The following is a 27,289-nucleotide window of genomic DNA, read 5'->3' as shown; positions in this document are numbered from 1 at the left end:
TACTCTCACCTCATACTGAAAATCAAATCTAGCTTGAGGAAAAGCAATTAATTTTCAACAGATTTTCTGCTATATTCTATAACTGAAATAATGACGTGTGGGTTCATTCAAGACATACATAATTAAGACTGACAAGATAGACATGTACAGACCCTTTTGACCCAATACTCAGATATCACTACAGAGTGCTCACCTGCACTTAATTTGATATACGCTGACAATTGCTTATAAAAATTGTTCATGACAGATTTTAATAATCTCAAGTTATAACTGGATTGACTTTCAGAAAACAAAACAAAGTAATTTATAAAATAGCTAGCTGAGGGCAGTGTTATCAATGCCTTAGTCCTGTATCATGACTAGATAGAGAACACAATCCCACAGAGAATATATTCACACCAGGAACTACAAAGACCTACAAATGTCTGCAAACATAGTTACCAGAATCCTAACATTAATTGGACCGAGATCATAAAAATTATATTTTGACACAGTATTAAATTTACTGAAATGTTGATTTTGATAGTACTCACTTCCTATTTTAAGTGATAACAAATGAAAACTACTAGCTCAATTGCTTTGATACTTGGTATGTAGGTACCTTGGGTGGACTTCTATCAGATTTGTTCAGTTTGTGAGGATATATTTTTGGTGAATATTTTTTTCATTTGTGGTAAAAAATGATTTTTTTTTACTTCATCTTGAAAACTACCACTTCAATTACTTTAAATTTGAAACCTAGTATGTACCTTGGTACCTTGGGTGGACCTTTGTCTGATTTTTTTATTTCGTAAAGATATATTCTATTTTTAGCAAATTTTTTTGTCATTGATAACCAAAAATGTTATTGTTGACTTCTTCTTGAAAGAAGTCCAATTGCTTTGATACTTGACAAGAGCCTTGGATGAACCTCTATTAGATTAGTTCCTTCTCTGTTTTAGGGGAACACTCAAGGCTCTGCTGAAACAGCGAAGCTAATTTGATCATCAGCTCACTTGTTTTACCATAAGTGAAAATATAAAAAATGAATATTTTTGAAACAAAAATGTGAGGTAAAATTTAATCTTCCATGAGAAACATATTCTTTGGTGTTAGAAGAAAAAACAAACAAATTATTGTCTTTATCGCAATAGCAAAAATCAGGTGGTGCAGCTAATAGAATAATTACTGTAAACTACTTATATTTTAGGAAAGACGGATCTTCAGAGTGTGATAAAATTATTCAGCCAACCAGTAGCAGTTCACAGCATGTTAAGCTTTCCACCATAGGTTTCCTCGTTTCCTCGTTTCATCACAAATTTATAAAATAATCCTGTTTATGTTTTCCTGTCTGCACTTTCCTCCAGAAGAGAACAATTTTTTGAGTAAAAACTGAAAATTGACTCCAATTGCTCCAAAATTAGGGTTCACTTCCAGATATATTGATATATATATAAAAGTACCAAAAAATTTGGGCGGGAAAGTCTGATGGGGAATAGGTTAACCTAAAAATGTGGTATATACACAAGCATGTGCTTCTGACAGAGCAAATACAATAAGTTTTTGTAGCTTATTTGTTGCCGAGATGATTGCTTATTATTTATTCCTGGGTGTTTATTTGGGTGTTACTATACAAGCAGTTTAATTTAGTTGGTTGGGTGGTTTTCTTGAAACATAGTGATTATGAAATGTGAAGGAATGAGTTTGGGTTACTTGTGAATACTCAGTCCGTAATCTACAGTTCGGCGTGATATTTTGGATGCAATACAATAAATGTCAATATGGTTCACGTTCTTTACAACTTCTTAGATGGATGTGGATTTTATTTAGGTGGCATTTTTTGGTGTATATGGTGTATACAGTTTTATCAAACTCTGTATAGTGTTTGAGTACATGGGTGAAAGAGTTTGGTTGTTAACATACCACTGCGCATGATTGCTTTTGTACGTTTTTTATAATTGCTCTTTGATAAAACATGGTTTAACCTATTTACTTAGACTAGCCACAATGAACACTTCATTCTTGAATTGGAGCATTGAGGGCATAAGTTCACAGTTCACATAGCACACGTACAAGATATATTTTATAACTTATCAGACATTGAGTTGTTTAACCCTAGAAAATCCAACAATTTTTTACTCTAGTTTTCAATAATATGAAAATTCGAAATGTAATCATCCCTGAATTTGAGAATGTATAAATTTGAGAATGTATAAATTTGAGAATGTATAAATTTGAGAATGTATGGTAACTTTTATCTTTTGTCAGCAAACAATAGAGGGAAGCTTTTAGCAGATTTGATAATATATTCATAAGGTTTTAAAATTTAATCGTTTATGAAGTAAATAAGTGTTATAATCTGATTAAAATTGTGTATTCACTGGATTAGAGTTTAGCGCATTTAGCTGTTAGTGAAATAAGCAATAAAAAACTATTCCTAAACCGTATACAGTAATGCTCAAATCAGTAAGCATATTTAAATTCAAAAAGTCACTATAAATGATGTCATTTCAAAGCAACCCATACAAAAGCATGTACCGGTAGATGCATGGTGATTAAAAAACAACAACATTGTTATGACCATACTGAGACGATTAATTCATTTTTTCACAGATTACTGTAGAATACTTTATTTTCGCTTGGAATTTATTTTCGCTGAAAGGATGATTCCGTGAAAATAAAATCCAGCGATTATACTTTTTTCCCTATATTTCACTTTCAACTCATCAAAAATCAGTGAAAACAAATTTCATACAAAACACCCAAAATGCCTTTCCAACGAAAATTAATTCCAGCTAAAATTAAGTATTTTACAGTATTTAAAATCTGTTCAACTGTATGTACAGTCATTATTCTATCTTTTGGCATTTTCAATTTTTGGCACCATCCACAAAATAAAATAGTGATGATGTTTAGTGACAATTTTACAAAATATTTGCCCTGAATTTTGGTTGGGAAAAATAAAGGGTAAAAATTGTATAAAATGCTAGTTATAAAATAATCTTTATTTATACCAGTTTGTGTTATTGACAAATACAACTATATTACGTAGACCTCCTGAAAGAACTGTAGACGACCTGGAGATTATATATGAAGAGCTACTCCATATTAAAGCATTATCACATTTGTCAACCATGGTGAAAAGAGAACTAGCAAGTGTACTCAAGTTTGAATCACATCAGAAAGCCGGAACTGTCTGTAAGTTGAATCATAAATAACAACACGTTTAAGTCTTGAGCACCAAACTCAAATTTCATCACAAAATAAAATATGGTACATTTTTTTCAAAATTTAAATCAAGACCACTAGAAAAATTTGTCGAAAATTAAAAAAAAAATATTAAGAAAAGTACTTGAAAATACATAAAATGTTGCATAAAAATATTGACGGAAAAATTGATAGTGCTTAAATGGTTGATACATAATTTTTAGACAATGTACCTTTTCGCATTTTAAAATGTCATAGTAATTACAATGGGGTATTTTTAGTAACCATGTGAGTATCTGATGAGTACAGTGCGGAAACTAAGTAAAACATTATAATGATAAGCAATATGGCAAACATCTAATGTATGGTACTCCATCCTATTATGTCATGCCCTTGAGCAGCAAGCTGCTTCTGCGATGTAAACACGCATTGTTTTCGTCTATAGTAGCTGATCATTAAAATAGATTTATTATAGATTGTAGATGATACGCGACTACACAACCAATCATAGTTGTCTATTTCATACACCCATCTACGTCATTTATACGTCATGGAAGTGTCTGTCATTATTGCATAATCTTAATACGCAATATGACGTCTATTTGCAGTGTTCAACCAAGGAGATGAAGGAAAATCCTGGTATATAATTCTACGAGGTTCCGTTAACGTGGTCATATATGGTAAAGGAGTGGTCTGTACATTACATGAAGGGGATGACTTTGGTAAACTTGCGCTAGTCAATGACGCTCCAAGAGCAGCATCAATTGTACTCCGAGAAGATAACTGTCACTTTTTACGAGTCGATAAAGACGATTTTAACAGAATATTGAGGGTGAGTTTGCACTATACACCAAAACTTACATTTATTGTATGCTACATGTAGGTCATTGAAATATTGCTTACTATTACTTTATTTTAATACTTGGAATTTTTTCTCTTTTTTTTTTTTTGCTGAGCGAGTGAATTAGTGAAAATAAAAAATACAATTTCTCCTATATTTTACATTAAAATCATCAAACATCAGTGAAAATAAACTTCATACAAAGCCAACATTTTTTTTTCAGGGTAAATTAATTTCACTAAAATAAAGTACTAGTATTTTAACAATAAAATTGTGAAAATTGTGTGAAAATATTGAATTCTTTGCAGCTGACATCCTTTGTCTTAGTGTTTCGTCATCAAAGAAACAGTTTTGTTTTTTATTAGTCCCCGTTCGGACGGAGTCCGAAAACGGGGACTTATGTTTTGCCCTGTGTGCGTCCGTCCGTCCGTCCGTCCGTCCGTCCGTCCGTGATCACCTGTATCTCGAACATGCATGGACCGATTATGTTCAAACTTCACTCATACATCACACATTATATGGGACATATGCACATGCATTTTTTTCATGATCTGATTAACGATAGCCGAATAGCGGCCATTTTAAGGCCGAAAATGCATCAAAATCGCACATTTTCACCATTCCGGACCCGGATCTCAGTTATGCATGGACGGATTTCGTTCAAATTTGGTACATACATTAAACATAATAGGACCTTGATGCACGTCATTTTTTTTTTCGGATCAAGTTCGAAATGGCCGACTGGCGGCCATTTTGTTTTAAAGAATTCAGTTCTGGATCCGTATCCGAGACATGTCTGGATTGATCAAGTTCAAACTTCACACACACAAGGTACATCATGTCACAAATATGTATGTGCATTTGTATCATGATCCCATTAACGATAGCCAAATGGCGGCCGCTTTGAGGCCGAAAATGCATTGAAATCGCACATTTTCACCATTCCGGACCCAGATCTCAGTTATGCATGGACGGATTTCATTCAAATTTGGTACATACATTAAACATAATAGGACCTTGATGCACGTGATTTTTTTTTTCAGATCAAGTTCGAAATGGCCGACTGGCGGCCATTTTGTTTTAAAGAATTCAGTTCTGGATCCGTATCAGAGACATGTCTGGATTGATCAAGTTCAAACTTCACACACACAAGGTACATCATGTCACAAATATGTATGTGCATTTGTTTCATGATCCCATTAACGATAGCCAAATGGCGGCCGCTTTAAGGCCGAAAATGCATTGAAATCGCACATTTTCACCATTCCGAACCCGGATCTCAGTTATGCATGGATGGATTTCGTTCAAATTTGGTACTTACATTAAACATAATAGGACCTTGATGCACGTCATTTTTTTTTCCGGATCAAGTTCGAAATGGCTGACTGGCGGCCATTTTCTTAAAGAATTCAGTTCTGGATCGGTATCCAAGACATGTCTGGATTGATCAAGTTCAAACTTCACACACACATGGTGCATCATGTCACAAATAGATATGTGCATTTGTTTCATGATCCGCGTAACAATAGCTGAATGATGGCCATTTTAAGACCGAAAATGCATTAAAATCACGTATTTTCACAATTCCGGAACCAGATCTCAGTCATGCATGGATGGATTTTGTTCAGATTTAGTACAATGTGTTGTACATATGCAGGTGCATTTCGGTCATGATCTGCTTTGAATGTATATGCCACTCAAATATGAACGAAACGGGGACGTGTCATTGACAATGACTTGTTGTACATGGCTTTTTAAAATGTCATTTACGTGTCTGTGAGTGTACTGTACTCGGGAAAGCAAGCCCATAAAGTGTAGCCAGAGGCGGGGGGCACAACATTTTGCATGGTGGGTCTGCTCACCAACCTTGCGCCAAAAATGCGACTTTACTAGGGGGTCTTGGGGCATGCTTCCCCTTAAAAAATTGGAAATCTAGACCCTCTGAAACACTCTTTCCTGCATTTTGAGGGGCAAATTTTGCTGACACAATGGGTTTCAGCTTGATTTTGGAAGGGCAGCACACCGCAACATTTTTTTCGAGGGGGCGGTCGCCCTCTCTGCCCCCCTGTGCCGCCGCCACTGGTAGCTGTCTTGTATCCAGGTGGTTGACCTGCAAAACTCAGTTGATTGATCAGTATTCCAAGCGTGGACTCAAAGGAAGAAACATCTGATACGTTACTTTCGCAGGTCATAATCAGAAATGCAATATGTATTCATCTCAGATGCATTAATTATGCACAGGTTTTTAATTTTGCTATTTCAATTGACAAATAAAATTTGCTAAAATTTAAAATTAAATTCAAATGAACATGTGAAATAACAATTATAGAACTCAATCATAGTTTTCCCAGTGAAAATAAATGGTTTTAAATTATTGTGTTTTTCTTTCTAATAAATATAATTTGTGATAGGATGTGGAAGCCAATACAGTTAGATTGAAAGAACATGGCCAGGATGTTCTTGTTTTAGAGAAAATTCTTACAAACAGAGGTGAAGATGGAACGCCCACTCACTACAAGTAAGTCACTTAATGCACATCAGCCAATATGCAAACAAATACACATACAACTAGAGGTAAAGATGGAACACCCACTCACTACAAGTAAGTCACTTAATGCACATCAGCCAATATGCAAACAAATACACATACCAATAGAGGTGAAGATGGAACGCCCACTCACTACAAGTAAGTCACTTAATGCACATCAGCCAATATGCAAACAAACACACATACATACAAATTGAGTTTTAGCACACAGATTCTTTGCCATAACACCACAAAACATACAATGCATTTAAAAACAAAGTTTAGTTTAGATTTGCAAGTAAATAAAACACAAACAGGAAATTGTATATATTGTATAGTAAGCTGGTTTTATAATGAGAATCATGGTTTTGTAAGTTTGATCGAAACATTGCAACAAACTCAAAATAAGATAACTAAATATTTTGACCAACCACTGGTGTATACATGTACATGTATATTACTGACCTGAGTTCAGAACAATTTGTATGATCGACATTCGGTAGGCAAATCAACACACATATTCTATAATTTGTATGACATAACCCCAAGATGGTATACGGTATTATGTTTTCTGTCAAGAACAAATCACATATATCGACAAAATCCAGCAGAACATTGGTAATGACCACCATTTTTAACAACAATTTGTTGCATAGCGCTGGTTTATAAAAATGGCTATAGCCAAATATATACAAGCTTGACTGGATGCAAACCATGTATAGCACTGATTGCGTGAAAATAAGGCCAAAAAAAAAAATGTTTTGTTGGCCTCAGCGGGCGTTCGAAAAATATGAAATATCGGGTCGCGTTTTTTTTCTTTTTTTTTTTTTTTTCTTTTTTTTAAATAGGCCCAAATATTTTAAAAACTCACCATTTTAAGCAGTAAAAAAGTGTTTCCTTTAAAAATTAAGGATTCCGAACCGTTGTTTGATCCTCGTAAATGGCGACTTTGAACCTCAGGTTGATCTGTATTTCTCTGACATGCTTTGAATACTATGAAGTCCATATACCTTGGCTATTTACAATACACATAGTTTTCACGAATTTAAAAAAAAAAACTGACACTGTCATAGCTGCATATACACACAAATAATCTTGTTTTTAATATAACTTAGGTACTCAGTAATGGCTGGTACACCAGAGAAGATGCTGGAGCATTTATTGGAGGCTCATATCGATAAATACAATGAGTTAGATACTTTTGTTGAAGATTTTCTACTTACACATGTAGTTTTTATGGAGAGTAGTGAACTGTGTCCAACTCTCATGTCTCAATATCCTTTGTAATATTTAGTGCTATTGGTTCAATGTCAATTACCATGGGAACTTGTATACGATTTTTCAAAGTTTCATGATAATAGGTGGCATTTAGTCAAGGCTTGAGATAGAAAATGTTAAAATATTGAATTGCAAACATAATGTAGAATCATTTTATTTTTATTGCTATCAATTTTCGCCATTTGCCAATTTGAGGGCATTTGTGTGAATGAATCAAATTCCACCGAAGACTCCCTAGACCACTAATAAATTTACTGTGGCTCCATAGAACCACAATGAAATTCAGAGTGAATTGACTATGTTTAAATGATTTTAAATGAAACTACGACAACACTAATCACACTTTTGCTATAATTGTGCTGTCAGTGAAGTCTCACAATTACAAAGTTAAAATGATTTACATTAAAGTAGTTGATGCAGAACAGATTTTTCTACACAAACTCAACCCATCTAAATATTTGCCGGCATCCTTTTCTCTGTGTTTTCCAATATATTTTGATCAAGATTAAAATCATAAATTTGTAAATACTTCCAAACCTGCCTTGCATACTACTGTAAAATCTGTATTAGAAGTCGCATTTCTAATAGATGTCGCACCCATTCTTTTTGAATAAATTCATCATTTCTCATATGTATAGATGCTCTAATAGAAACCGCATCCATTGTGTTGCATTATACCATTTTAAAAGAAGCCACGGTTTCAAATACAGATTTTACAGTACTTCAAGTATCACAGTCACCAATCATATGCTGTATATTGTTCTTAACCAACTTTTCACCTACCATGCCAAAGCCTCACAAGGTACAGAACAGGAAATGGCGGATTACGCGTTAAATAATAAAAGACGCGTAATTCACCTCGTGTTGCAGTGGAGTTCGGTTGCAGGCGATGATTTTAGGGAAGATACAACAATTGCTGCTTTTATAGATGTAAGGTTTTCTTATCCATTTAATGAAGGTCTGGAAAACAGTTACACTAAATACCAAAATTGCGTTAATAGAATTATTATTGAATGAACGAAAAATAAGTGAATGCATGTACAAGTGAATGAATGAATGCATGAATGGATGGGTGGATGGGTGTATGGATGAATGAATGAATGCATGGATGGATGGATGGATGGATGGATGGATGGATGCATGCATGCATGCATGGATGGATGGGTGGGTGGGTGTCTGGTTGCTTGGATGGATGGATGCATGGATGGATGCATGCATTGATGGATGGGTGGGTGGGTGGGTGTATGGATGAATGAATGAATGCATGGATGGATGGATGGATGAATGGATGGATGGATGGATGAATGAATGAATGAATGCATGGATGGATGGATGGATGGATGGATGCATGCATGCATGCATGGATGGATGCATGGATGCATGGATGGATGGGTGGGTGGGTGGGTGGTTGCTTGGATGGATGGATGCATGGATGGATGGATGGATGGATGGATGCATGGATGGATGGGTGGGTGGGTGTATGGATGAATGAATGAATGCATGGATGGATGCATGCATGGATGGATGGATGGATGCATGCATGGATGGACGGGTGGGTGGGTGTTTGGTTGGATGGATGAATGAATGAATGAATGCATGCATGGATGGATTTCATTGTACCGATATTTTGCATGCCACTACACAATGTTGGTTCACTAGCTGGTATGCCTACTCAACGAAAGCTACCAAAGTTGAGATGACAGTGATTCTGTCTTCAATGTGTATTATTTGTGATGCTACGAAGCGATCCAGCCATAAATTCATGTATACACTAGTTTCTATTTTAAGATAAACTGTAATTTGAATATTTAAATAAAACTACCGAAAACTATATTTTCCTTCCATTAAATTATACTGATTTTTCATACTTTCTCTCATAAAATAGACACTGTACTCTGCTTTACTTGAGGACTGTAGAACATACGATAGCATCAAAGAAGAACTATGTGCCTTTGAAAAGCTCTTTAATTCATCCCAGCATGACAGTGAACTACAAACTCCAAAGCGGCTACATAGAAAGGTATTAAACCTCTACATGTTTATACTTATAATACAAACGGAGACAGAATAGTGTGTACATTGTTTGTCTATCATTCATTTTGAGATGGATGTATTAAAAGTTGTCATTCGTTTTAACATCGTGGAGGCAGACTCAACCAACAGTGCAGCAACTTTTGTGCGTAGCAGTCATGACATATGACACATGACCATACTGTTTTGTCCTTGGTTGTATAATCTCATTTGACACTTTTTATCAATCTTGTATTGTGATAAGGTTATAAATTAAACACTTGACCATACATTTTATCATTGGCTAAATACGGAGCATTTGCTCAATATTAGGACATGCCTCTATAAAGATGATAAACTTGAATTTGACAAACATTTCCAAAACATCACCATTCAACATTTTGTGTTATAATATTAACTTTTCAATATTTGTATCTAGAAATCTATCACTGGTCTGACAGACATGATTAGGAGGGTACCAAAAGAAGGTAGTGTGTGCTTAGAAAGCGTACAAAGAAATAAGAGGAAATCTATCAAGCCAAACGACGAAAGTAAGTGATTGAATTTAATAACATGTATCTCGTATTTACTCTTATCTACTACACACACCAATAAAGACTAGTTTATATTTTTTCATGCGATGGCAACTTTGGAGGAACCTTGGTTAAGGTTTGCAGCTGCTTGTGTTCAATCAGGCCTGGTTGATTCCAGAATTGCCATTTGACAGAGAGATGGCGCACAGCCCTGTAGTGTACATATAGTCCCAAACATGAATTTAATAGTTTCTGTGGCAAGGTGCACTAAATGTTAGCACTTGTATTTGCAATTTGAAATAAAAAAAAAAGTCAGGAGAGACAACAGTGGCATTCAGTTCAGTTTCCAGAACTGCCTGGCACAAAAAGAATTAAAATTTAATTCATTTGTTCCAAAATTAACAAAGAAAGTACAGACAAATATCCAAAAATATGAAAAATGTTGCAGGAAAAAATTATGGTAAAAGTTTAAAGATCATGCAAAATGTTTTACTTATAAAATATGATCTACCAGGGCATTTATTATTTGGCCTTTGATGAGGTCATACTAAAGACACATCAATCTGGTTAACGATATTATAGTTTTATTCAGTACATGTAGTATTTTACAGGCTGTAATTAGTGGCATGAATAGATTATTACATGAACCATGGTGCCGTACTCTCTTCCATCCCCTTGGGGGATTATTTTTAATATGTATGTTTCTATAGTTTCTGTATTTAATTTGAACTGAATGGAGACAATTTCTCATTTGGTAAATAAGGTCTCGAACAAAATTATATGGGTTTGTTATTTGAGATAAGTCTGAAAACCGAGGCTTACAATTTCATCTCTGTATGTGCTGCCCGTATTATTATTAAATCTTTATTGCAGAATATGTGGAAGTGGAAGTGGAAAAGTTCGTACATCCCATAATAAAAAAAAACAAAAAACAAAAACAATACAGTAACTGTGAAATACTTTATTTTCGCTTGGAATTAATTTTTGCTATTTCCGCTGAAGGAATGATTCAGTGAAAATAAAATCCAGTGAATATACCTTTTTTTCTATATTTTACATTCAACTCATCAGAAATCAGTGAAAATAAATTCCATACAAAACACCCAAAAAGTCTTTTCAGCGAAAATTAATTCCAGCGAAAATAAAGTCTTCTACAGTGTATATAAACAAACAATGAGAAAAAAAAAATTATGAAAAAGACTTGACTTATAAATAAATTCATTATTCTAGCGTAGCTGTGGCCTATACACTGTACATAAGTTTATAGTACAGAACATAAAACTTCGAACATAAATGCAAGTCTGATGATGAAAGCAATTTAACTCTATTTAATTTAATTCTATTATCGCTTTCAGTTAGACGCGTATAGAGTGAAAAAACATGTTTCGTCTTAAGAGCATTGGGGGACAGAAACATACCGCTAGCACTACAGTCCCTGGGCTGACCCGGGAATAAACAAAATGCATTATTATACGCAACACTGAGATCATACTTAGCACCTGTATCTTGTACATTTCAGGAACTATCACGTTCAAACTTTACTTGTACATCATTTATCAAGTGTGAAGCAAACTCTATAAAGACTAACTCATTGTATTTTCAAATTTATAGATATATTCAAAGTGTATTGTGCTGATCATACGTACACCACACTCAGACTACCCATAGACTCTAAGGCCAGCGTTATTGCTCAAAGTGCTGCCGATAAGATTTGTATTGGGGAGGATTTGGTGCTATGTGAGGTCAAGTCTACGGGAGGTACGTAAAAAAATGCAATTTGACATCTCTGTTTGGAATTTGTAACTTGGAAAAATTAAATTCATATTTTATAAACAAAATGAAGGAAATCAGAGGTCACACCATTTTTCTTGGTGCCACAAGTCACCTGTACACATGCATACAATTTTATTTTATTGAATACCAATCTTCCCAGCAGTCAACAAGCTAAATCGTCATGATGGAGATTCTATTTTGACTCAGTATTCATACAAAATCAGTCCAGCTTAGTAGAAGGCACACTATTGTGAAATGAGAACTGAAATGATTTTAGAAAAAATAAGCTTTTACTCATTAAAAGTATAACTTCTTTTCAGAGAGGGTTGTTATAAAAGATAATGAGGTCGGAGTTACAACCACTTTAAGTTTGAATGGCCGTTTATTTATAGCTACAAGAGAACACTTGGATGCCTTGGTAAGTTACTAACAATGTCAATAATTAGTCCCTGTGTGAATGAAGTTCTAAAACGAGGAATTATAATTCGGTCTTCGTCCGTCTGGAGTCATATTTCAGAATCCTTCGAACTGACTCCGTTCATTCTTTGCATGTGTCTAGTACTTTATGTGGGACATATGCACATGCAGTGATTTAGCGATTTGATTCACAATGGCCGACTGGCAGCCATCTTGTTTTTTGAAAATGTTGTATTTTGGACCTGCTTTGTCAGTTTTCATTCAAATTTGGTACATAGATTATACATGTTAGGATACATGTCCTCCGATCGTATGTTCATCCATGCGTCCGTCCATTCAAAATCATATTTCAGAATCCTTTGGGCTGATTCCGTTCATTCTTTGCATGTGCCTAGTACTTTATGTGGAACATATGCACATGCAGTGGTTTAGCGATTTGATTCAAAATGGCCGACTGGCAGCCATCTTGTTTTTTGAAAATGTCGTATTTTGGACATGCTTTGTCAGTTTTCTTTCAAACTTGGTACATAGATTATACATGACAATTTCATTCGCAATTGGATCAAAGATGGCTGACTGGCAGGCATCTTGTTTTTTTTTTTTTAATGTGGTATCTTGGATATGCTTTGTCAGTTATCATTCAAATTCGACATAATCTTTATACATGTCATTTTCATTGATATATAGCATGTCATAAATGGATGTTTTACACTAATAAACAGATGTACTATCCCCCCGGTTGGGGGGGGGGTTCTTTTAATTTAATGATGTAGATGGGCAAGTGTAATTCACAGATAGATCACCATTGTTTGACACCCCTCCCATGTGAATTTAAATTAGAGGCATGACAAACATTAAATTGTATTCATTGCATTATTTTGAACTGATATTTATTAAAACTACAAATTTGGGGACACTGCCTTCACCAGGGCCTATTAGCCACTTTAGTCCAGAACTAACAATACAATTACAACGAGTTGCAATTGCTGTATTTCCCAGAATCTCAAATTCAGTCATTACACATATGTTAACATTGTAAGCCCCATGTAAAGAATTATTGTAGAGCACCATGGCAACAAGCATTCATATTCATGAGATGTATGGTAATGTAATTTTAGTGCCTCACTCCCATCCTCAGACTTGCATTTTCTCAAATATACTTTAAAAATTTTTTAGCAAGTGCAATAACATAGACAATTTGTTTTACTTTCACTTGTGATCTGTGTTTTTTTTGCTATGTCTTAAACCAGAAGGGGTCATCATGCAACACATGCTCTAATTTGATAGTTGTGCCTCAATTTTAGAGATGTGTCTGTGGTCAAAATTTTTTTTTGGTAAATTTTTTTTACATGGTTGTATTTATAATGATGACCTCAATATTAAGACACAGAAATATATCCTGGTGTTTGTTTATACATGTAGGGTACTTTTTTTTTTTATACTTAAAGTGTAACTGAATTGGGACAATTGACTTTCTTTGTGTGCAAAATTTATTTATAAACAACATTATGAAAAAAAAAACAAGTGAAAAATGTACATAAATTAAATAAACGATCAATAATAATGTTCTGGATAAGGAAACGCCCACGTCCAATTTCTTGGCCGACTCAGAACGAGGCTTCAGCTAGAGAACCTAATTAGCATGCAAGGGTGATTTGTGACGTCACAGGGGAACTTGTCATCGTTTCACAATGGCCGCTATACGCATGCAGTGCTCGGAAAGCGACACGGAATCTATCTTATCATCGTCTGACGAGAGTTATGAGATCGAGGAATATGATGACAACGAGAGATGTCACGATTTTGTTCTCGTCTTTCGTTAATAATTTCATTTGTTTGAAAGGTCTACCGACCGTGTCCCAATAATTTGTTTGGAATATCGATCGTTTCTCCAAACGGTCTCGACGTCCGCCATTCAACACAATCAGCATTTGTTCCGTAATTTACTGTAAAACCAAATAATGAAACAAGTACTATTTATTATAGTAAGCATAATAATAATAATAATAATAATAATAATAATAATAATAATAATAATAATTATTTCTCAGTACTTATTCACTATTTATTATATATTTTTTTACCTCTCGAAACTACAACAGTGCGTAGAGTTATTGCAGTGGAATAGTCGCCTTGAAATCGATGGAACTTCAACTATCCATTTCTCACCTTGAAATAAAAAAAATCGAAGAGCATCGGGGGATATATTATTAACCAGTCTTGCCAATCGCTAGCTTTATTTTATTCGAATCCATAAAATTCATGAGTTTTTCGACATTTGTTGGCAACTTCCGCGCTAAAAATGGATGAAAATGTGGGTGTGGTTCTCTCGCAAAGTTCTGTCGATAATACGGACAAATATGATTCTGTGACCCAGGTCGTGCCCCGATCAGGTGACTCTCATCCAATCAATGATGTTGTAACAAAGCATATTTGATGCAAATTGAAGGGTCGTCGTACCATGTACCATACCATCCAATCTCCGGCGTCGATTCACTAAGTTTTTTTGCGCTGTGACAGGCTTCACAATTATTCACTGAAAAAACATCGGCATATTTTGACCATGGAGCTCCATGTTTTGACAAACGGATGGGATTTGACCTCAGTTCAAAAAAAGAAAAAAAAAACAGGGCTGAGATACAAATCAGTTTTGTGAGTTGGGAAATAAGATAAACCAGACTAGGCTGGGGTCGACGATTTTCAGTATCGAAGGACTTCCGTGTGAACCATAATTTTCAAATTGTTCATCGGCTGGTCACCAAATACGTCCATGCTGATCGTGACTTAATTTTGAAAATTGGATGTCAAATTTTACCAAAGACCGACGCCTTCACAACCATCCAATCATAGGTGGGAATGTACGCACTTGTTTTGGAACTTTGTATCAAGATGACTGGCGACAACGCCGACGCACCAGGCAGGGTACGTGGGTTTTGCATGTATTAATAGTCCGGGCGTGGGATCGGTTCTCTTACCAGCAAATAAAATGAGTGAAAAAAAGGTAATTTTATAACAAGAACAGTTTCATTTCGTATATAGCAAATTTTGTTGTATCCGAACGACGATTGCATTTGTGATTTAAATTTATCACAATTTTCCTTGCAGCCAATACGACACTCGTCACCTTGCCGATTGTAGTTTTGTGAGTTGGGAAATAAGATAAACCAGACTAGGCTGGGGTCGACGATTTTCAGTATCGAAGGACTTCCGCGTGAACCATAATTTTCAAATTGTTCATCGGCTGGTCACCAAATACGTCCATGCTGATCGTGACTTAATTTTGAAAATTGGATGTCAAATTTTACCAAAGACCGACGCCTTCACAACCATCCAATCATAGGTGGGAATGTACGCACTTGTTTTGGAACTTTGTATCAAGATGACTGGCGACAACGCCGACGCACCAGGCAGGGTACGTGGGTTTTGCATGTATTAATAGTCCGGGCGTGGGATCGGTTCTCTTACCAGCAAATAAAATGAGTGAAAAAAAGGTAATTTTATAACAAGAACAGTTTCATTTCGTATATAGCAAATTTTGTTGTATCCGAACGACGATTGCATTTGTGATTTAAATTTATCACAATTTTCCTTGCAGCCAATACGACACTCGTCACCTTGCCGATTGTAATTTACTTTACAAAGTTGTTGGTGCCCAACACTAAAATAATTCAACAAGATATCTTTTTAGTAAAATGTCATTTTACTCTCGATTATTTTATTTTATTATTTTATTCCCCTTACCGCTGTGAATTTCAAATCGATTATATATCGAACTTCTTTACATGTGTTTTCCTTTACTGTGTGAAAATAATGAGGTCATACTCATGTCACAATACTTTGAAGCTGATGCCATGTTGATGCCATGAGACTGCAAACCTGAGGCCACGATGATGCCACAAAATAAGCGAGGCGAGCACAGCTTCAATTTTCAATGACGCGAAGCTGATGCCACAATGATGCGATGCTGGGGCGACAATGATGCCACAAAGGCCAAAGCTTTCGCGAGAACTGTACTGTATGCTGGTTTACTAAACGCTTGCGTATAGAAAATGGTTAACAATCTTGTCTGCTAGCAATCTCCTGCTTTATGGTCCCGTTGGTGGCGCCATTTCGGCAACACTCGTAATGCCGAAAAAACTCGAAGGTGACGGGAGAGGGGGGCGTGGCCCGGTTTTGGAATATCATTGACTGTTTACCCAATTTATATACCCTTTTCACTTGATTTTTTTTCATAATGTTGTTTATAAATAAATTTTGCACACAAAAAAAGTCAATTGGCCCAATTCAGTTACACTTTAATCTATTTTTAATTCAGTAAAACAGTTTTTCTTTTGTCAAAATCACAAAAACAAAGCAAAAACCTGTGTATCTTCTTTTAATCAGATTGTGTTGACATGTGATAAAAATTATTATCGCGTTGTGGTCTAATTATTAATGTACATAATTAATGTCAAATTTTCTATTTGTTAATATCATCAATCAATGTACATTTTTAATTTTTGAGTATATTGGGACTCAACACTGTATGCAATTGAAGTGAAACATCTATGGAAAGAGTTGCCTAAAAGCCCCTCACCCCTAACCTGAACCCTAACACTGCAGCCCCATTGCAAGTCAATATGCCCCTCTAAATAACCAAATAAGTGATCCAAAGAGGACTATAGATAATTAAATGGGGTAGGGGCACTGAAGGAGCAGGGTTTAAATAAGAATTGTGAGTGAGGGGGGGGGGCACTGAGGAACTGTACTGTATGTATGATTTAAACTGATAACTATTTGGAATGTTATGTTGACCAGTACTCTAATCATGATATGTTTCTGTACAACTTTTTTTATGTATTTGCAGACCCCGATACCAGAACAAGAAGGCCCATCACAAGGAACAAGTTCAGTTTTTGAACTGATGAGCACAAAGGAAGTGGCCTATCAAATGACATTATATGACTGGGAACTTTTGAACTGTTTACATGAGGTGAGTAAGAAAACCATTGAGAGGTGTGGATGTAAAGATATTCTCAGTTAATATCCATCAAATTCACAGTATGTCTTGCCGCCATAATGAGTAGGATATTTTGCAGGGTAATTGGCATATTCTGTACTGGTTTTTCATGTATAAAGTAGGATTGAAATTAATCAATTGACTTGGTCCTGTTGGTATTTATTAATTAATTGGTAAATAAATAAATAAATAAATAAATAAAAATTTTACAGGGTATTTTCAGCCTACCATATTAGAAAATGCGAATTCCAAATATGGAATGATTACGCATACTCTAATAATAAAAACAAACATGGCTGCCACCGAACTTCACACAAAGAAGTTTGCTGATTCTGCTCTAAACATTTTGGATTTTGGCATTCCCATGATGTATAATAATAAGGTTATTACGAGGATACCTCAAAGTATGCACTCAGACAGTACGCCATCGCATCAACCTATGCTGCACGTCAGTCGATACTTCCGCTGTATTGTCTGCATACATACTTTAAGGTATCCTCATACTAACCTCATATATATTAACCAAAGACTGATTTTTATTTTGTTCTTGTCTGTTTTTACAGTATGAGTTGATTTACCACACATTTGGACGGCATAAATTTGGCAAGATAACATGTAACTTAGATATGTTACTTAGAAGATTCAATGAAGTACAATTCTGGGTTGTCACTGAAATGTGCCTTACCAATACACTTGGAAAAAGAGTACAGTTATTACGGAAATTTATCAAGATAGCTGCATTGTAAGTATATATATATATTGTTAGTATGTTACTGTACGGTTCAAATGTCCAATCCATTAGCTGGTTCAAAACTCTAACCCTCACCCCAAGCCCTCAATTTAGATAAATATAAGTGTCCTTCGCAGGGGCAAATACAATTAAGTTGGGGGTCGAGCACTGGAGGGTAGGGTTAGGGGTACTCTTTCCGTGTAATCTGCCTAAATATTGTTCATATTGCACCATAAATTATAAAGATTTAAATAAAAGCCATAGACAGCTTGAGATTTGAAATGATTTTCAGGCTGTAAGTATGGTCCTGCTATGGTATACATATGTATTGTTAAATAATTATTTTTCTCATTTTGCAGTTGTAAAGAGTACAAGAATATGAACTCTTTTTTTTCAATTGTAATGGGTCTCAGTAATATTGCTGTTAGTCGGTTATCACAAACTTGGGAGGTAAGCGATGGACACTCATTGTTATTGTATTACTTCTTGTCTCACAAAAAAAATCGCTCAAGAGAAACCACTATGTATAATATGTTCCCATGACGATGGAGGAACAGTTACAAAAGGAGTTTGGCTTGGTAGTTCCTGAAATGGGATTGTCTAAGGGGTGTTCAAGTGAAAGCTATATTAATAAGTGTGTGAAAAGAGGTAGAATTGTTGTTTGAATTGATACTTTTCTGCATATTTTCTTCTTTAAAAAAATTATTATAACATATTTTATTTCTGTATATATACAGAAGTTGCCAAGTAAATTCAAGAGAATGTTTGCTGAGTTTGAGACTACGTTAGATCCATCGCGTAATCACCGAGTGTATCGCTTAGCCGTTGCCAAGATGCAGCCTCCCATCATTCCTTTTATGCCATTACTGATGAAGGACATGACATTTACGCATGAAGGCAATAAAACTTATTTTGACGGACTCGTCAATTTTGAGAAAATGGTAAGAATTTGTATATTTGTCCTTTATGTCAAGCGTACAAACAGATTTTCGTACATGTGTGTATGTAAAACTATCATGTTTTTTTAGCTGCGCTGTCGACTTTGTCGAGCGGGGCTTATCATATGAGTGATTGTCCGTCGTCGTCCGTGTCAATGTTTTACTTTTTTGACTTCTTCTTGAAAACTACAAGCCTGAATGCTTTGATACTTGGTGTATATGTACCTTGGGTAGACCTCTCTTTCATGATGATATCTTCAATTCTCTAATTTTGGTGAATATTTTTGTCATTTTTGGTAAAAAGTGATATTTTCGACTTCTTGTTAAAAACCGCAAGTGCAATTGCTTTGATATTACATATATAGGTACTACATGTGGACCTCTCTCAGATTTGTTCATTTTGTAATGATATCTGTAATTCTCTAATTTTGGTGAATATTTTTGTCATTTTTGGTGAAAAGTGATCCTCTTGAATTCTTGTTGAAAACAGCAAGTCTGGTTGCTTTGATATTATACATATTGTTCATTTTCTAATGATAGCTTCTGTTCTTTAATTGAATTGTGCATTGCTAACAGCGGAGCTATCTCAGCCGATAGGCTGCTTGTTTTTTGTTTTTTTTACCAATGTTGGAAAAAAATTATGACCTCTTTAGGCATCGTACTTGTTTATGTTTTGTGTGTTTATGCCATTACTTCATGTATAATTGGTCATTTAAAATACTAATAATAATGCATTATATTTGTATAGCACTATGTATACATGTGCAGTATGCTCATATATGCTTTACGTTATTACCCCTTAACCGGGGGAGTCGTCACCTACACATGCGTCAGATGGCCATAGTGTGTCATTGTTTACAAACAAGCATCTCCCCATGAGCCTTTGCGTTTTTAGCATGCGTTGTTATCGTTGCTTGGGACTCAATTCTTGGGACTTACTACTTGTATTTTCTCTATTAGCACATGATTGCTACTACCATTCGTACCATCAAATACTGCCGAAGTGAACCATTCAAAGTGGAACCCCCACCAGCTGTGAAAAATGTACAGGAAGTCAGAGCGTATGTCAGGTTCGTAGTTAGTATTGTCATACGACCAGAAAAATTAATGTGTTGATGCTTTGGACTTCAAAGCAATTGTTTTTTTTACAAACTGAAAAAATGGTAAACATTCCAAAAAAAACATTTTGGCTCTAATAAAAAATAAAAAGTGACTTCGTTGTTTGGTTGACTATTAATATAGGACTTATTTTGTCCCTAGACACACCTCTGTCATTTACGTAATGTTTTGTGTTTTTGTTTGTTTCAGAAACCTGAGTGTGATAGATAATCAGAGAACATTGACTCAACTTTCACATAAATTAGAACCAAGAAGGTCATGAGTATAGTGGAAAAAATGAATGAATTCAACGAGCCATAATTACACCATTTGTGGATGTTAGGGTGAATACTGTTGTCTACCGATGATGAAGAATACTTTGCGTACACTCAAGTTGAGACCAGTACCTGATAATGTTGGTAGACCAATACTAGAATCATTGGTATCAAGTCTACGACCAAGCTATGATCAATTGGGAACATCCATTGTTGGCAGAATAGTACACAAATATGACCCTAATTGATGAATTATAATGTCATTCTAAGGTCAAAGTGTATCGTGTGAGATAATGACTCATTCTAGCATGTGTGAATGGTGGAACATCATCATTTTTCACATTTACCACCAAGTTACAGGTTTTAAGTGTTTGCTATGTCTTGCTCATGGTTAGTTTTTCTCCTCTTGATCAACTTGCAATAATTCCTTTTTTTCGGGGTGATTTTTTTTTATAAATGCAAGTGAAACCGTGGGAAGATCATATTTCAATTCCCAATCTTCAGAAATTCACTTCTTGCCTTCCTTGCCAAAATATTTATGAAATATGAAATACCAAAGGTATGAGATGATGATCACAGTTGATGATCACATATCTATAATGTTATACTTGTTCTTGTAGATCAATTTGTATAGTACCGGTAATATATATCTATACATACATACAGATCCTCACTTGATATAAATACAGCAAACTGATCTACATAATGTATATAGGTGATTCAGTACACTCTCTCATTACACCTTTAGACATATATCTGAGGACACATTCTCTTATTGACGAATGTAGGTACACAAATGAGGCCATATTCTCCCATTGACACCTTTAGACACATCTGAGACCATATTCGTCTTCATGAACACATGTATAGGATGAGGACAGATTCTCTCCTGTAGATACACATGTGAGGTCATATTCTCTCATTAACACATGGAGATACATTTCGAGGCCCCATTCTCTCATTGACAATTGTAGATACACATATGAGGTCATATTCTCTCATTAACACATGTAGATACACATGTGAGGACATATTCTCTCATTAACACATGTAGATACACATGTGAGGTCATATTCTCTCATTAACACATATAGATACATATCTGAGGCCATGTTATCTCATTAACACATGTAGATACACATGTGAGGTCATATTCTCTCATTAACACATGGAGATACACATGTGAGGTCATATTCTCTCATTAACACATGTAGGTACATATCTGAGGTCATATTCTCTCATTAACACATGTAGATACATTTCGAGGCCCCATTCTCTCATTGACACCTGTAGATACACATATGAGGTCATATTCTCTCATTAACACATGTAGATACATATCTGAGGCCATGTTATCTCATTAACACATGTAGATACATACGTGAGGTCATATTCTCTCATTAACACATGTAGATACACATGTGAGGTCATATTCTCTCATTAACACATGGAGATACACATGTGAGGTCATATTCTCTCATTAACACATGTAGGTACATATCTGAGGTCATATTCTCTCATTAACACATGTAGATACACATGTGAGGTCATATTCTCTCATTAACACATGGAGATACATATCTGAGGCCATGTTATCTCATTAACACATGTAGGTACACATTGGAGGCCCCATTCTCTCACTGACACCTGTAGATACACATATAAGGTCATATTCTCTCATTAACACATGTAGGTACATATCTGAGGTCATATTTTCTCATTAACACATGTAGATACACATGTGAGGTCATATTCTCTCATTAACACATGTAGATACACATCGGAGGCCACATTCTCATAATTGACACCTGTGTATGCACACGCAATTCCATATTCTCTCATTGGTGCCTCTAGGCCATGTATCTCATTAAGATTTGTAGCCGTGGATCTCAGTCTACATACTGTCTTTAACATCTGTATTTACATATCAAGAGGCCATATTAACTCCTGTATATAAATATTATGGGCCATATTCTCACATGAAGTGTTAATCTTTTCTTTTCATTTTGGTGTAATAATTTTATAAACAATCATGGAGGGTGATGAGTTAATTGTGCCAAAATTCACAATAATTGATGTGCAATATTCTTGATAGAGTTATTTGGTTATAATATCCTAGTAATAGAAACAATATATTCTCTATGCTTGTACAGTGTAGGAAATCATTCATTGTTACTTGGCACCAATATGTAGAAAGGCCATTTACTTGCCATGTATTTTCCATGTACAGATGTCTAAGTATACAATTGCTGTAAAAAGTGTGGAACATATTTCTATACACATACACATTCGTATGGATCAAATCGTCTTATTTATGCTTCAACATTGGTATGTGACTGTTATATTCACAGCGTACCTTCCCATGTGCACATTTCATATGAACAGAGCTGTGTAATGCAAACATAGTTATTTGCATCAATACTATCATCAATACAGTAGTCAACATAATGCATCACAACACGTAACACATCCATACTTCACACTTAAGTGCACATCATATTTCAACACACCTCAGAGCACATTCATTTTTTACCACAAACCTTGGAGCTCATTCTTATTTCATCACACATCCCAGAGCACATCTGTATTTAAAGGTACAGCTCAGAGCACATCCATACATGTATTTTACCACGAACATCAAAACACATCAGTATTTCATCAAACACCTCAGAGCAAACCACAATTCACCATACACCTCAAAGAACATCCATATTTCACCACACACCTACAGAATGTATGATTCCGGATTTCTCACTTGTTAATACTGATTAATGTACATATATAATGTAGTTCTTCTGCACCATGCATTTGCTATGCTGGCTCACATAAATCACCTTTTTATATGGCCTACATTCCACATATTTTTCATTCCACCTACCTTTTGTATTTCGCACCTCTTGACACTTCAAACAATTCTGAGTCATAATAGTTTTACCAGTGATAAAATAATTTGAGTGACTGGTTTTGTAAATTGCACCTATGATTTACTCTATGTAGGCAGACAACCCTCATGTAACACATTTGATACTTTCACATATAAATAAATATCAAAATATCAACAGCAATTCATCATATATTTATGGGGAGTGCTGATAGTACAGAAACATGTCGACATCATTAAATTTTAGGTATATTGCCAACTAAATCAAGGATAAAACAACAAAAAAACAGTCAAATACTGTATTGTGACTGGCGACCTTACATATTTGACTAAACTTTCCCACACTACACATTTGTCATATTGTAAAAACACAGAGAAGCTCATCAACTGCCTTTTGAAAGCAATTAAATATAAATATATACACAATTAGAAAATAAATTGTATACGGCAATAACAATTGTATCTTCCTTCTTATTATCATTGTCATATAATATAGCGCATAATGGCCTGTGTAGTTAAACAACAAACACATGCATAGTTGGAACATTGTATGTAGATTCACAAGAATTTGTACAAATTATGTATATAGGCATGTATTCGATTTGATGTTTGTGTCAATTAAGTAAGGTGTTATATTGATGTGCAATTGTTTTGTAAATTTAAACTAAAGATAATTTTAAAGTACATTTTTCACTAATTTTTACCAACATTGCCGAGTTTTAGAGAGCGAATATGCACTTTATTAGTCGTTTTCACTGTATTTTCATACTGCCAAGCCAACTTGCACTCAGCAATAAATTTTCACATACAGTTGGACTATAGTGTCTGTATTTGTTTATTTCACGAAGAGGACGGTATAGTATAGCCTGCCTGTATGCGTTAAATACACTACGGTGCTTAATTATGAATCATATTTTTTTTAAATATATAGATATGAATTACTAACAGCATATATAATTGTCAATCAAAGAGCACTTAGAAATAGTCCCAATGTGCTGATGTTATTTAATAGACACATGAAATGGATATAATTTAAAAAAAATGCATTATCTTGTTAAAGCAATATCGTTTTGACCAAGTTAGACCTATCAATATAGTTCAGGATGTATTGAATACAATCATTTAAGTATGCAAATGAGTTAATTACAGAGATTAGTGAGATATTTGGTTTAATTTAGGTCAACACTTGTATGGTACTTTTAAAACACATAATGTTAGAAATGTTCCCAAATTATATACTAATTATACAGCAGAAATAGACACTCAGATCGATAGTTGCAAAACATTTATGATCACAGCGATTTAATGGCAACAGAATAAAGATACATACACTTATATATCAACACGTGAATAGTGGAATTGGATTGTAAATTGTAACAAACTTTTCTGTGACCAAAAGAAGTTAATTGGTAAGCATTCAAATGTTATAATATTATTTGATTTTTTTTAATTGTTTAAAAACAATAACAGTTGTGAACTTGTTATGTATCTTCCATTCATGATAGAGATATGAAATTAGGTACGTTACGGATTTTAATTGCAAAATGCCCATTTTGTTCAACAACGACAAAAAAGTTTATAATATTGTTGTGAACAAAACGGTGTGCCAGGGAACTTTGACTTAATTGCTTAGCTGAAAACACTTACACGTAGAGATACCAGATTCGACCCAAAGGAATACACATTAGTTCGTTACAGATGGTCCAGCTTTATTCATTCAAACCGTCAGCTGAGGTCACGACTCGCTGCTCACTTATCTCTTTCTTCTCTACACCAAAACTTTACAAACTCCACAATAAAACTCTGAGGCGTGGGAAGAGAATAAACATGCAATCGCTACAGTCGTTGGCACGATCACGTTGGGTGTGTCTCACGGTTAAAGCATTGCGTAGTTGTCACTACTAAATACAATTAGTACACGATCTATTTATAAAATTTCAGTAATATATGTTTATAATGTCTACCCTAAACAAACAAGTTGTTGATTCTAAACAATACTGCAACGGCATGTGAACCAAATGTGCGTACGTGATGTAATTGATATTAGTATCCTCAATTCATGTATAATTTATTATGTGGTTTAGTGGTATAAATCACATTTGAATCAGATTGAATCACATTTATATTGTTATCCACATTTGATTTATAACCCTTTCTAGAAAGATCAAATTACAGTACTTCGTCCAAATTCTCAATCAAAGAATTGCCCAAAGCTTTAACAACTGCTTTATCGAATATGAAAAACAGGTTTCAGTAACGCATAATGAATTTAATCAAAGGGTCCAATTAAAAAACGATGATTGTTACAATGGTACATCAACAATCGGGTAGTATGACGAACAATATATATTTCAGTCACGTTATAAATGAACGACGCACTGCCTATTATTATGTTTTATAATTAGAGCACTTTATGACGTCATAGCTTTATATTGTCACATTATAATGTAAACTTCTATTCGCAAGTAAATTCATTTCAACAAAAATACCACAAATTTAACTAATTCTGGTGGTAATATTAATAATAATGAATCACGCACAGTGTCATAAGTGATTCTGAGAATCACTTATTATTTTGCCCTGGATCCTTCTCAAGCAATACTGTGATGACACAATTATCTAATAAACAGCTCGGACGGAGATGTGTGCAATTATAGACGAGATACAGTCCGAGTCCATATATTTGAAAAAAATATTTCAGATGATCGGTGGTTGAATCGTTCAAGGTAAGCTACCGCAAAAATTAGAACTTAGTAAATGTATGCGCAATATCAAATTTCTTTCTTTATAAGACGAATGCCGTAAATTGGTGATTCAGAATGTGATTCTCATATATTCAACTCCCAAATCACTTGTAACGCAAAATAAGACAACATATACCAGCACCGTGTATTATATCTAGTGCACACGATGCAAGTGTTCTACACATTAGTTCAATTACAGATAGGTAAATAACGTCCGGCAATTCTTTGTCCATTATCAGTGACTATGGCCACCTACTTATAGTGACCACCTTTGGAAAACTGTACGAAATGGGAGAAAAAATATACCACAAATGCAAAATTAATAAAAAAAAAACTATAGAAGCCATGCTTCATGAGTATTTTTTTTCATATTTTTATGTATGCTTTTTATGTAGTTTTTAATTATTCATAACACAACTAATTTGTTGTAGTTAAATGAAATCTTGAACAAAGGGTAGCATGTTCACACTTTATTTTACTTGGTAAAGATCGAAAGATCTTTTCGAAAAATGAGTTGATCAGTTGTATTATTCTATGCAAACAGTCTTTTTCAAATACAATGTGTTTATTTTTTGATACATAATAATCTATTATCCAAATTAAATGCGAATTTCCATAGATAACTTTTGATTTAACGTTTTATAGAATATGAGCTCCTAAATTAGTAGTGTATATTGCATAAAAAAATGTCTCATATACTAGTAATTTGCAAAATTAATTTTTTTTCAATGGTACATGCACAGTCAGCTGGTGCACACGTGATAATAAAATAAATACGATATTTACTATATGGGGGCCGCCATCTTGAATGACGCATAAAACTAAATAAGCCGGGGTATTTGAAACCGAAATTGTCATCTAAGCGTTAGGCCGTCGCTGATTGGCTGCTGAGCTGGAATGCCAATTTTTAGTTTTAAATACCCCCAGGAAAGTGTTCCAGGTTCTTCGCGTAATTAGGTGTTCGTATGCAAGGGATTTTTCCACACAAAAACCACGAATTAGGCCGAATTTTGTTATCGGTTGGCTTAATATGACCCCAACGGACCGTATTTTTGTGAA

The 27,289-nt window shown here is 34.7% G+C and overlaps 1 protein-coding gene across 1 annotated transcript in view; it reads left to right on the top strand.

The window, feature by feature from the left end:
* LOC100373735 (rap guanine nucleotide exchange factor 4-like) overlaps positions 1-21,480 on the top strand; it is an 87,385-nt gene extending 65,905 nt beyond the window's left edge. The window contains exons 12-26 of the mRNA XM_078013048.2: positions 3,032-3,177; positions 3,795-4,018; positions 6,439-6,545; positions 7,670-7,828; positions 8,612-8,762; positions 9,718-9,852; positions 10,282-10,393; positions 11,987-12,133; positions 12,469-12,566; positions 17,412-17,537; positions 18,128-18,306; positions 18,654-18,744; positions 19,032-19,235; positions 20,193-20,302; positions 20,541-21,480. Coding sequence (XP_077869174.1) covers positions 3,032-3,177; positions 3,795-4,018; positions 6,439-6,545; positions 7,670-7,828; positions 8,612-8,762; positions 9,718-9,852; positions 10,282-10,393; positions 11,987-12,133; positions 12,469-12,566; positions 17,412-17,537; positions 18,128-18,306; positions 18,654-18,744; positions 19,032-19,235; positions 20,193-20,302; positions 20,541-20,613 — 2,062 coding nt within the window. The 3' untranslated portion in view covers positions 20,614-21,480. The remainder of the gene's footprint in view (positions 1-3,031; positions 3,178-3,794; positions 4,019-6,438; positions 6,546-7,669; positions 7,829-8,611; positions 8,763-9,717; positions 9,853-10,281; positions 10,394-11,986; positions 12,134-12,468; positions 12,567-17,411; positions 17,538-18,127; positions 18,307-18,653; positions 18,745-19,031; positions 19,236-20,192; positions 20,303-20,540) is intronic.
* Positions 21,481-27,289: the final 5,809 nt, after the last annotated feature.

The sequence above is a fragment of the Saccoglossus kowalevskii genome, chromosome 7 (assembly GCF_978046115.1).
Source record: "Saccoglossus kowalevskii chromosome 7, keSacKowa6.1, whole genome shotgun sequence".
NCBI lineage: Eukaryota > Metazoa > Hemichordata > Enteropneusta > Harrimaniidae > Saccoglossus > Saccoglossus kowalevskii.
The sequence above is the reverse complement of the archived record's forward strand: the minus strand, read 5'-3'. Positions and strand labels throughout refer to the sequence as shown.